General features: G+C 39.7%; 1 protein-coding gene across 2 annotated transcripts; it reads left to right on the forward strand.

The window, feature by feature from the left end:
* Window positions 1–4962: 4962 nt before the first annotated feature.
* Window positions 4963–10237, forward strand: LOC107283466 (selenoprotein Pb-like). Of its 2 annotated transcripts, none has more exons than XM_015811385.1 (5): window positions 4963–5076; window positions 6943–7183; window positions 7724–7936; window positions 8650–8788; window positions 9948–10237. In XM_015811385.1, exons 2-5 carry the CDS (start codon window positions 6963–6965, stop codon window positions 10170–10172), a joined length of 798 nt encoding a protein of 265 aa, XP_015666871.1. In that variant the 5' UTR covers window positions 4963–5076; window positions 6943–6962; the 3' UTR covers window positions 10173–10237. The 2 variants fall into 2 exon arrangements, with proteins under 2 accessions (XP_015666871.1, XP_015666870.1); XM_015811384.1 differs by lacking the exon at window positions 4963–5076 and adding an exon at window positions 6620–6661.
* Window positions 10238–12110: the final 1873 nt, after the last annotated feature.

The raw sequence follows: 12110 nt of genomic DNA on the forward strand, positions 1-12110 counted from the left end.
ACGGAGGAGATGGATTGTTTAAGTTTAGAGTTTGGAGTTAGAGATATTAATATTTGTTTACTTGTATTTGAATATTAGCCTAGGTTTGGTTTGGGAAGTCCGGGGGGTGGGGGGATGGGATATAACATTGTGTAATATCTGTGATGTATTTCTTTCTTTTTTATGATAAAAACAATAAAATTTTATATTGAAAAAAAAATAAAATAAAATAAAAGAGCCAAGGTTGCCTACCCCTGCCTTAGACTGTGCTGCGAGCTGGTGAGGAGGCTTCTATGGAATTAGGCAAATTGATGAACTGGGTTTGGCCCTGCTCTCTTCTAAAAGACAGGGAGAAAAAGGGTGTAACCTCCATTTTATTTGTTAGGTTCATTTCATTTCCACTACTATTTTTAACCACCCTACAATCTTACTTCACATTTGTATATAAGTGAAGATATTTATCTCTATTGGAACCATTTTATTCATCACAACTGAGGGTTTTTCATAAGAGGCCTTTGTGCCTCTCCAGAATCAGTCAGAGCTACATGATCTCGTGCTATGTATCTTAAAGCAAATATTGGAAGCTGCTCTGACTTTCTACTGTAGATTCACATCCTACAGCAGGGGTCTTCAAACTTGGCCCTTTTATGACTTGTGGACTTCAACTCCCAGAATTCCTTAGCCAGTCACGCTGGCTGAGGAATTCTGGGAGTTGAAGTCCACAAGTCATAAAGGGGCCAAGTTTGAAGACTCCTGTCCTACAGGATCCCTTTACGCAGCCCAGAGCTATGTGATCCCATGCCATCATGTTCTGTGGCTGAGCCAACTGATTTCTTGTTCAGATTCATATATCTGAAATTGCACTAAAGATAATCTTCCTGACTGAAATGCTGATCCTGTAGTGCTTGAGGGCCAGATGGTTGGTTTGGAACAGGGGTCTTCAAACTTGGCCCTTTTATGACTTGTGGACTTCAACTCCCAGAATTCCTTAGCCAGGCAAGCTGGCTGAGGAATTCTGGGAGTTGAAGTCCACAAGTCATAAAAGGGCCAAGTTTGAAGACCCCTGGTTTGGAAGTTTCTCACATCATGTTACCTCCTGACCATCTTAGACTCATTGAGACACTGGTCTTCCATGACTACCTTCTTGGCTTTGCAGCTTCCTCTCCTACGGTTACATTTTCTTCAGATACAACATGAACCAAAAACAAAAACGTAGACTTTAGTGGGGGCTTTTGGTAATTGTTCCAAACTTGGTAGTGCCCAAGAAGTGGGCAGTGATGAGTGACTCTGTCCTGCCACAGTGGAGTAAAATTGCCATTTTAAATATTACTTTTATTTGATCATATTACTTGATGTTGGTTTCCTTTCTTTAGAGTTACCATTTCTTTGACTGTTTAAGGAAAACAGGTTCTGGGCTTACTCACAGTAAGAAATACATACAAACTGCTCCTTTAAAAGACAAGCATGTTGTCTTTTAAGTTGCTTAGAATAATCCGTAGAAGAGATGAAAGATGAAACATGTTGCATTTTAAAACACTTCCCATACCTGCTCCTTTATCTTTAAAAATAAAACCACGTTTTCTCAAGAGAACAAGTTGCAAAAAGGAGAGGGGATCTTTTCGCCCCCCCTGCAATAAATCTAAGAGGCACGTTTTATCCAAACCATCCCACTCCCAACTCCTCATTCTCACTCGAAAAAAGGATTGCTTTTTTTTTTTTTAAACTCGTACTCTTACTCGGCAGCGTGAATATTTCCTCTTTCCTCCCCTGCCGCGTGCTGATTCCATCTTCTGCTGCCCGGCAGACTCCATGCATCCGCTCCCTCGCCTCTCACCTGATTTGAACTCCTTATTTCGCCTGCCGTATTATTATTCTCTCTCCTTCCAGCCGGGAATGAATGCATAACGGCGATGGTGGGGCAGAACACGGCAAAACACCAACTTTTTCACGACCTTGACCTTAAAGTAGCAGCTCCGCAGCACGGACGGAAGCGGAAGATGTTCGAATATGAGATTGCGCCTAAAGGCAGTTGCACCGCATTTTACAGGATTTGGATAATCCAGAGCTAGGACGAGCTTTACCACTAAGCTCCCCTCCCCCGCCACTTCTTTTCAGATATCAGTTGGAAAACAGAAAGAATGAGGCGCTGTGTGAGGCAAGGCATGCGGCTGTTCTCTCTGGGAAGAGACTGGTTTGTATTTTTTAAATTTGAAAGTTAATTTTAAAAGACAGGTGTCCGTATTCCTTCAGGGTTTAGACCTCGAACGAGGAATGTAATGATGGACATCCGAGGACTGTAAAAAAAAATCCAGTTACTAGATGGCAGCAAAGAGAGATTTTGGTACTCTGTTACCATCTGGTGGTCATTCTCATGATCTGCAGCTGAATCCGAACACAGGTTAGTCCTGGATCCAGTCCTGGTTAGTCCTGGATCAGTCACTTAGCAGCTGTTCCGAGTTAACAGCAGCATTGAAAAAAATGACATATGACCAGCCCTCACACACAACCGTCACATCCCCACAGTCATGAGATCAAAATTAGAGCGCTTGGTATATATTTAGATCAGGGGTCTGCAACCTTGGCAACTTTAAGACTGGTGGACTTCAGCTCCCAGAATTCCTCAGCCAGCTATTCTAGCTGAGGAATTCTGGGAGCTGAAGTCCACAAGCCTTAAAGTTGTCAAGGTTGCAGACCCCTGATTTAGACGATTGCAGTGTTCCAGCACCATATATTGTCATTCGTGACTTTCTCAGCTTCTGACAAGCAGTCAATGGGGGAAAGCTGAATTCACTTAATAATCCCATGACTCACTTAATAACTGCAGTGATTCACTTACCAACCATAGAAAAAAGTCATACATTTGGGCATGATTCACTTAATTGCCTTGCTTAGCAACGGAGATTCTGGTTCCAATTATGGTTATAAATTGAGAGCTACCAGTACTTTAATCTCAGAATATTCTACTGGTAAACTTGCTATAGCAAGGCAGAACCGTGGGGGGGGGATGAAAGTCATGTATCTGATTGTATTTCTGAAAGCTACAGATGAAGGGAAGATCAGAAATGCTATTTGTCCTAGTCCTAGTCCTGAACTATTATATTTTAAAGTATAGGTAGCAGTTATTTTCAGGGATAAGAAAAATCACTGAATGTGTTTCGGGATATTAGCACTATTACTTCACAAATAAGTCTTTGAGCCTGTTGTTCCTTTAAGAGCAGATGCCACTGCTTTCTTGCATAAATCTCTGGATTATGAGACTTGGTGGTAACATAATTCTGACCCCCTAATCTCCTTTAAGCATTTATTTTTAAAGGCACTTTGGATCTGTTGTTGCTTGATACAATTCACTCATTATTGCTTTTGACTCTTACTACAGCAAATACTTTCTAGATGATGGGATGCACGCAATGAGTATTTAGTCTGCAGATGAGAGACCCTACCATACACTGAATTGAGTGAGCACACTTGGGGGGAAAACTGAGCTGTGACTTGCGTTATTCTCAAAGTTGAATTTTCAACAACCAGAGTCAATGGGGAAGCCCTAAGGAAGTTGCAAATGGCAATCATGGGACCACAGGACACTGCAACTGATAGCAACTGAGACTGCCAAAACTGCCGTCGTAAGTTGACATGGTCCAATGACATTGCTCCTTAAACTATGTAATTTAGTGATGAACTTCCCGATCCCAATTACTGGGGTGAAGACTGCCTGTATTTAAAAGCCGCAATTGACTGAAGCCATGGTGGGTTGCAGAAGTTAGTATCTAGGAGCCCCAATAAAATGACCGTTAAAACAAATACTTCCTCAGTGGCTATATTCACATGATAATATTCCTGTAGCATCGTAAATTGGTGCTTCAACTAGGTTAAAATAATTCAGAATGACATATTTTGGGATCTGAACAAGTTTCTGACCTATATTAAAGTTCTATACATGGAGCAGGTGAATGGCGTTGTCCGTGAAGTAGCCAAGCTTGTGGTGAACCATGTCATGCAAACCACAACCAATATTCACTTTATTTAATTTATATGTTATTGTTCTTCAGTTGAATAGTACTCTAAAAATAAAATAACTGAGTTTCAAGGCCAGTTCGACAGGTTTCTCTGCACCAGCTAGCCATCTTTGGACTGGAATCACACACCGCACTACACCATAAAGCATTGATTGCTGACTATAGTGGCTGCTGGGTTCACCTAGAATGCTCTGCCAAAACCAAACAAATGTTTGAATATTTCAGAAACTCTAGCTTTAGTAGATTTTAATATCAAGCAACACTCAGAGCATTAAGAAACAACTTTTCAGTATAGGATGGTACCTAGTATAGGGTCACCTGAATTTATTATGAAAATAAATATCAAATATACCAGCTTAGATGGCACAAGCAAATATTCAATATCTGTTTCCCAGAGTGGCCAGAGTGGACATGAACTTGAAATGGAAAGGAAGCAGTTTATTTATTTATTTTAGAGTTGCCCTGTGGAAAGATGGGTGGCCAATAAATTTAATAATAAAAAAGTCTGTCCTACAGACTTCATTTTTCATATACTTTACTTGCACTCTGCTATTTCATTAGGCAGGATTATTTTTATACTTGAACCTGGAATAAAATGTCAACTTGACAACGTTTTTCTGCTAGACAAACTGTCTCCACTGAAACATTTGTAACAGGTACCTCTTTTGCTTCATGGTGAGGCTGGTTAACATGTCTTAGTGTTTTTCTTCATATATTGGAAATTATTAGGAATTAGCTGCTGCCCTCCTTTGAAGCTATATTTTCTTGTATCCACTGCCTGGCAGTGCACGGTATTTCTTATGTGATGAAATCTGAGAGAAAAACAAGTACAGCTGGGAGACAGGCTGTGGTAAGTACAAAGCCTAATGCTATGAATATCTCCAGGGACACGCCTGTAGTTGGCTCTTCCCCAGCTATCTCCTTTCTCCCAGCCCCTTCTGGGTGGAGAGATCTGGAATGAAAATTAACTTACACCAGAGGTCAGTGCAGAGTTGGGAGGTTAGACCCGCCAGAGCAACATCAGGAGAGTCCCAGTTTTCTCAGTGGACGGAGCAGAACAACGGCAACATTCACCAGGGAAAAGGTAGCGTATGACCTTGTTTGGAATTCTATATATGGAAGAAGTGGAATTTAATTTCTGCAGATGATTAAGGATTTTCGATTGGTCCACCAAGGAAGATTACCACTATGAATATGGGGTAGGAGGAAGTAAATGAAGATGTAAAAAAGCACAATTGTTTCCTAGTCAATATCTTGACTTGCTCCTGAAGGGCACAACTTTGATACCACATCACTTTCCATTAGACTGTCTACAGAGATTTTCAATCATCTGGGTCATGGTTGTCCCAAAGGTGCTTTTCAAAAGGCAACTGGACTTTCTTAGATTTTATTTTTTGTCTTGAAAATATTTCACTTCTCATCCATGAAGCTTCTTGGATGAGAAGTGAAACCTTTTCAAGAGAGAGAAAAAAACCCTAAGAAAGTCCAGTTGCCTTTTGCAAAGCATCTTTGGGATTTCCACCAGACTGACTTCAGTGGTTAAGACTGTAACAGGTTTTGAATCCTGCAGCAGGAAGGCATTATAATTTTTTTCATAGATATTTTCTGAGCATGACATCCTGCCCCTTTTCTACTATTACCAGATTATTTTCTTGAGTGCAGGAAAATAGAAAAATGCTTGTTTGAAGGGAATGGGGACTGCTAGGCCAATGCTAGGCCAGGTATTGCAGACCTGTTGTATAATGTCAAGTAAATGGGGAGAGGAAAACACTATAAATGATTTCTGGGTATGTCAACACTGCTGTTAGTAATAGAGCTGCTGATAATGCTCCAGACATTTCTGGCTGATAGTAGTAGAAGACTATTGGCAAAGAAAACTGTTTAATTTGTCCAAAGTAAGAGGATTAACTCTGGTTCAGCTACAGAACTTTATCTTCCTACATTGCCTCTTTTCTAGGATCAGGACAAAGCCATCTAAATAAATATTTGGTTTTTTTATTTGCACTCTTTGGTTGTACTTCTGTTATTTGTGATGTGTCCTGATGTGTATTTTTTTTCATGAAATCAGGACTTCTATTAAGCTAAACATGTGGGACCCAAGTCTATAACTTAGAGCCCCAGAGTTATTTCCTGGGGTCCTGAGTATCCTTTTCAGTCAATGGAAATGTAACTTCTAAACTTAACTGATAACAGGGACAAAAAGGAGAGAGCTCAGCTATGATTGAAAGGGTACAAGTGAAAATAATAAAAATTTGGGAAGTGCAGCGCTGCTTTTTGGCAGACCACAATTTTGCTTTTCAGCGTGTTACTGGGAAATGAATGAAAAAAGCTTATGGTACATGTTATTTAGAGAAGGTTTTTGCCGATCTTATCAGCTACATCCAACCACCATTTTCTTTCCCTTCCCCTCAACCCATGTAATTTTCCTCCATATTTTTTCAGTCTTCATTTTTTCTTTTAGTATAACCAATTGGGTACATTTCTCACCTCTCTCTTTCCTTTTCTCCCATAGGCGTAGTAGATAATAGTGATACAAATCAGATATACCGGTAGCTACATTTTATTTTTCTTTTGTTTTATCTCATGTCTTTAATTTCTTTTGCAGACTATTTCTTATTCCTTTTCTGCACTGTGCCTAAAAGGGAACAACATGATGAGTTGATACGTATGTATGTACTAGGGATTTGCAAAACATTTAGTCCGTGAATGTTTTCATGCACAGAGCAGCTGGCTTTAGGTAACTCTGAAGTGATAAAAGCTATAGTAGATGAGATAGAAGGCTTGTTGGGATCTTTCTCTCAAACATCCAGGGTGCAATCCTCAACATATTACTAAAGACTTAACTCCACTGCATAATGGGATAGCATTGCTTATTTTCTGTGGTGCAAAATAGGCTATGCCATGGAAAGTGATTTTTCTAAATCCTTAAATCTGCTGTCTTTTCTTGTAGGCTGAAGGGAAGTAGTTGCAATGGGCTACCTGCCCCCGACCACAAAAGCCTTGCTGCTGGGACTAGTGATTGCTACTACAATAGCAGAAGGGGTTGTGGTTGAGAACCAAACCAGAATATGCCAACCAGCCCCACTCTGGGAGATAAATGGTATAGACCCGATGGCTGGAATGGAGGGCCAGGTGACAGTGGTGGTTCTTTTGAAGGCCAGCTGACACTTCTGTCTCAAGCAAGCAGCCAGGTGAGTTCAGCCCATAGAGCAGATTGTTTGCTTCAAGAGCTATAAAGAGCCTAAACAGAAACCGCGTCTTTGGCATTGAGGTTTCTGCGGAAAATACTGAAATGAATGCAGCATTGATTAAACTGTTGAAATTGGTTCTCCATCAATTCCTGTCCAGCGAGATATCAAATGAGCCCTTGACTGTAATATGCAAGATGTGATATACAAAGAGGAATTGCTATAGTTTAACTCATGAATTTCAGTACTGCATAATGTGTAGTCAGATATCTTTAAAAAAATTCAGCTGTAATAGGCCATTTAGTGAGACATCAAATAACGTGGTTTCTCTTGCTCTACAGATTTTATCCTAAATTATACAAAGCATCCTTCCTAATTTATCCCTCCAAGTGCCTTGGATTTCAAATCACATAATTCCTAACCAATGATGAGAGTTGCAGCCCAACACATCTGAATTTCCACTATTAGTGATGGGTGGGGGCTGAGAATTACATTTCTGCATGTCTTTTCCTGTATGTTATTTATTGCTCTTTTTATAACCAGCCTCGGCAGCTTGCAAGAGAAATTGTCTGGCGATGGCATGGCCAATGTCAGTTTCATGATTGTGAATGAAAAGACCCCTTTCTCCAGGGCAATGTATTGGGAGCTCAAAAGACATGCTCCCAAAGGCATTCCAGTTTACCAGCAACAAATCCTGGAACCTGATGTCTGGCAAATTCTAAAGGGCAACAAGGATGACTTTCTGATATACGACAGGTTGGTAGCACTTGACACAGGGAAGAATCCTTTCAAGTGGATATGCAGATACAACATGATTATAACACTCTTGGATTCTGTCAAGCACCAGGGAAATCAGGAGATTCAGACAGTTCAAAGGAGTATAAAGAGTTATTGCAAACTTAAGCTCTCTACAAGAATCTGACCAACTAACGGTCAAAGGAAATGTGCTGGAAATAAGAAAGGCATTCAAGGTGGGCTGGACTTAGATTTCTTGCAGGCATGTAGGTACTCAAGACTTATGACGCATTTGGCCCTTCCCTCGGGCTCAGCCTTATCATCTCCTACCGATTCTACAGTGGGGCTGAAAGGAACTGACTGGGCTAAAGCTTAAAAGCAAAAAACAAAACAAAACCCACAACCCTATCTATAGAGCACATACAGTAGAGCAGGGGTGTTAAACTGCCGGCCCGCGGGCCGGTTTTATCATACCGGAGCCGCGCCCACCCCATTGCCAGCAATGGCAAAAAAGCTCTGATACGACACGCGACATCACGAGTTTGACATGCCTGCATTAGAGGAAAGAAGGCCAGAGGCATGTTCCTTGACTTTAGATAGGGACCTTTTCTTTTCATTCTATCATTGATAAAAATGTCAGCTCAGTCAAATTATATTCATTTCTGCTCATGCATGGATGAGTGTTCTGAAATAAAACTCTTGCACTTTTCTTCCATGGCATCCGGGTTCTGCAGGTGCAAGAAGCTCACTTTCCATATCCAGTTGCCATACAGTTTTCTGCACTTACCATATGTTGAGGCAGCTGTGCGCTACACATACCACAAAGACTATTGTGGCAATTGTTCCTGGTATTATCTGAACAGCAGCCAGGAGGTAAGAGTTTAAGTCTTCTCTCTCTCTCTTTAGCTCTTCTGTTTAAGCCGGACATTTCTTATTTGCTCAGCTTATTTTTTGATACTTAAGAATTCTCCAAGTTTTCTAATTGCACATTTTATTCAATGAGGATGAGAGAAATACAGTAAAAGGGAAGGCATGTTTCATATTTTCCTTTGCTGTATACGAGAACAAGCACAACTGGAATATTTCAATTGTATCTTTAGCTGTAATAGGAGGGACTACGCTGAAGGATCTGAAAGAATATCTTTAGAGTCACACAAAGGGCCCAGATTTAATTATTTACATCCAGATCTGTTTCTGTTACATATTGGCTGAATCCACACATTGTGTTAAACTCTACTTTGCTTAACCACGACTGGTGAATAAAAAGCAGTTGACTTGATTTGCACATCATGCTATGCCAATACCCACTATGGCTGAGTAGGAATTATAAATCAGGTCAAAGACCATCAGGTTATGATGGTCAAGGCTAAAGGGACATGCCAACCTGCAGTTTCTCTCTCTGCACCTGTGGACTTTTCTTTGTCTATCTAACATAGGAAGGAAATATAATAAAATAAAAATGCTTCCAGAAGAGAGAAATCTATTAAGTAATAGATATTTGTATCAAAATGCAAGGGTATCTTTGCACTCATTGTCCCTCCTTCCTGTGACATCTATTGTGGAGCTGTACTTTCTATCTTCTGCCATAATGGTCGGGTTCAATTGTGCCAAATCAAAATGTGTTTTTTGTGTGTCTTAGCTTGTTATGCAAATCCAGGCAACTAGGTCATAGTCTACGAAGCAGGGATAAAACAGTTGAACATTTTTTTTAATCTGTTACGTGTAAATTTATAATCTTAGCACCTAGTTACAAGAATCTTACTTTTTAAAACCACTTCCTTAAAATTAGAAAAATTGCCTTGAGTGAGTCAGCAACAGAAGAAGAATTTATGTTTGCTAGAAGACTAGCAACATATTCTGCAAAGCTAATTCACTTTGGCAGTTAGTGCTTTGTGCGCAGCTGAATATAAACATATAGCAAGTAGATCACTTCAGAATAATATATGTCATTTTCCTTCACCTTTAAACTGTTCCACCTGGCTTCCTTTTGAGTCCATCTTATAATATATCAGAACTTACTACTATTTCACAGGTGAATAAGACAACAAGTACTCCTGTGATGACAACTGAGGCTCCCAGAGACAAAGTGAAGAGCCTGGAAGTATTGAAAAGTCAGCCTGAAAAGAAAAATCAAGAAACGCCTAACTTCAAACACATAGTCCAGAGCCATTCCCATCATGGGGGAATTAACACAGCCCAACCATCCCTCCATTCTCAAAACCATTCAGTTAACCACCACACAAGGGACTCTCACTAAATGGCTACAGTATGGAAATACACCCTCAACTGTTAGGAACCCCAAAATCTTACACTAAAAAAATTAAGCAAGCAATATAAGAAATAGCTAAGGAATAAATTTACACATCTCACGAAGGAATGGTTCCATGTTGGCTCACAATAAGAGAGAGCAGAGTAAACCACATTATTTCCAGAGGGACAAACATCACATTAATCTATAATAGGTTTTGTTTCATTGTGGTGTAACCAATAATTAACTTGAACTCGAGTGGTTTATTGGCAGGGCTGAGCCCATAGGTTGAACAGTTAGAACACGGATGTCAAACTCGATCATGTCACGTAATGTATCGTGATGTATCATGACTTTTTTGCCTTTGCGGAGCCAGGGTGGGTGTGGCCTGTGCGTGACGCATCCAGCCACGGGCCGCCAGTTTCACACCTGTGAGCTAGAGGTTTCAGACATTGTCTCTCAGAAGACTATTTTGTGGAAGCACAGATTGGTATTTCTCACTACCACACCTATCTTCTATGTGGACTTAAGCTCCCAGAATTTTCTATATAGCCCTAGCTGCAAATTCTGTGAGTTAGAAGTCCATGCGATGTTACCTAGTTTGGTAATGAAACATGTGCAAGAAAACCACCAAGCATAGAGAGCACCAAGGACCCCACAATTCAATCCTGAGCTATAAGTATTCTCTATTTCTGTATGTACTTAGTCTGCTGCTGCTGGGAAATCAGTTTTGATTCCCCACCTTTACATTTCCTACTTTTCTGTACTCAATGAAGTATGCAGTGTAAACTAAATATTAGTCATTGCAGTCTGAAACTGTTCAGAAAAGTAGTTAACTAAAATGGAAAGCTGGGATGAGGATCAGAATTAGGATTTGAGGAAGGGTGACAGACTAAGTGAGGGCAATGAAAATAAATTTGGCACATTAATACCCATGGACCTGGATGGCTAATTTGAGGATTGTGGTTTATCTTTATTTGTTCCTGAAAACAAAAAGCTTGCCAGAATCAAGAGAATAAAATGTAATTAACTAGGTTTACAGAAATGTTACTTGCTTCTATATACGACTCACCATACGTAGTCAGAAGGTTTGGGGTGAAGCTTAAATAAGTGGCAGAACATTATGAGATGAACTGGTGAAGAAAGTTTATTCTTGACGTATTGGCAAAAAAAAGTAATGAAAGTGGATACATCATGTATTGAGTAAAAATAATACTGCATTCTGAAATTGCATTTGAAATCTTCATTTTCAATATCTTCATGGATCAAAAGCATTACAAATTAAAGTAAAGTCTTTTATTTAAAACACGTGCACGAATAAATATGACCAAATCCATTTTTGCTTTGGGTATCAAATTTAAAAATTATTCCTAGTCATGCGTTCCTTATCAAAATCTTCTGATAGATTTACATCTTTCCCCGCTTTATGTCTTGTTTGCCTTTACAACAAATTGCACAAAGACCCTGAATTATATGAGTGTGGTTAACATGGTTAAAAAATATTTGCTAAAGCTTAACCTTTAACTGACTTCATCTTTTCTCTATAACAGCAGCTCACTTAGAAGAAATTGATGTTTCTTTTCTTTTTTTTAACTACGGTATATCTGTCCCCTGGTCTAAGAATAAGGTGACATACATGTTCTTCCCCCTCTGGTTTATTTTCTCAAAAATCCTCTGAGTTTGGCTAGATTAAGTGATTGCCCCAAGATTAGTTGGTTTCATGGAATGGAATTTTGAACCATTTGAATTTTTCAGCTGTCAATCCAACACTATCCACTGTATGGTCATCTGCATAGGGTCAAAGCAGCGAAAACCACAGCTGCAAATGCATGATTGAAGCTCCACAGTTTTTTAATTGTGCCAGAGATGCATGTTAAAAAAAAAAAAAAGCTGGAGCTTCAATAGTCTCAGCCACCTTCTTGCTGTTTTTTTTTTTTTTTTTTTTTT

The sequence above is a fragment of the Protobothrops mucrosquamatus genome, unplaced genomic scaffold (genome assembly GCF_001527695.2).
Source record: "Protobothrops mucrosquamatus isolate PMUCROS unplaced genomic scaffold, P.Mucros_1.0 scaffold39, whole genome shotgun sequence".
Taxonomy (NCBI): domain Eukaryota; kingdom Metazoa; phylum Chordata; class Lepidosauria; order Squamata; family Viperidae; genus Protobothrops; species Protobothrops mucrosquamatus.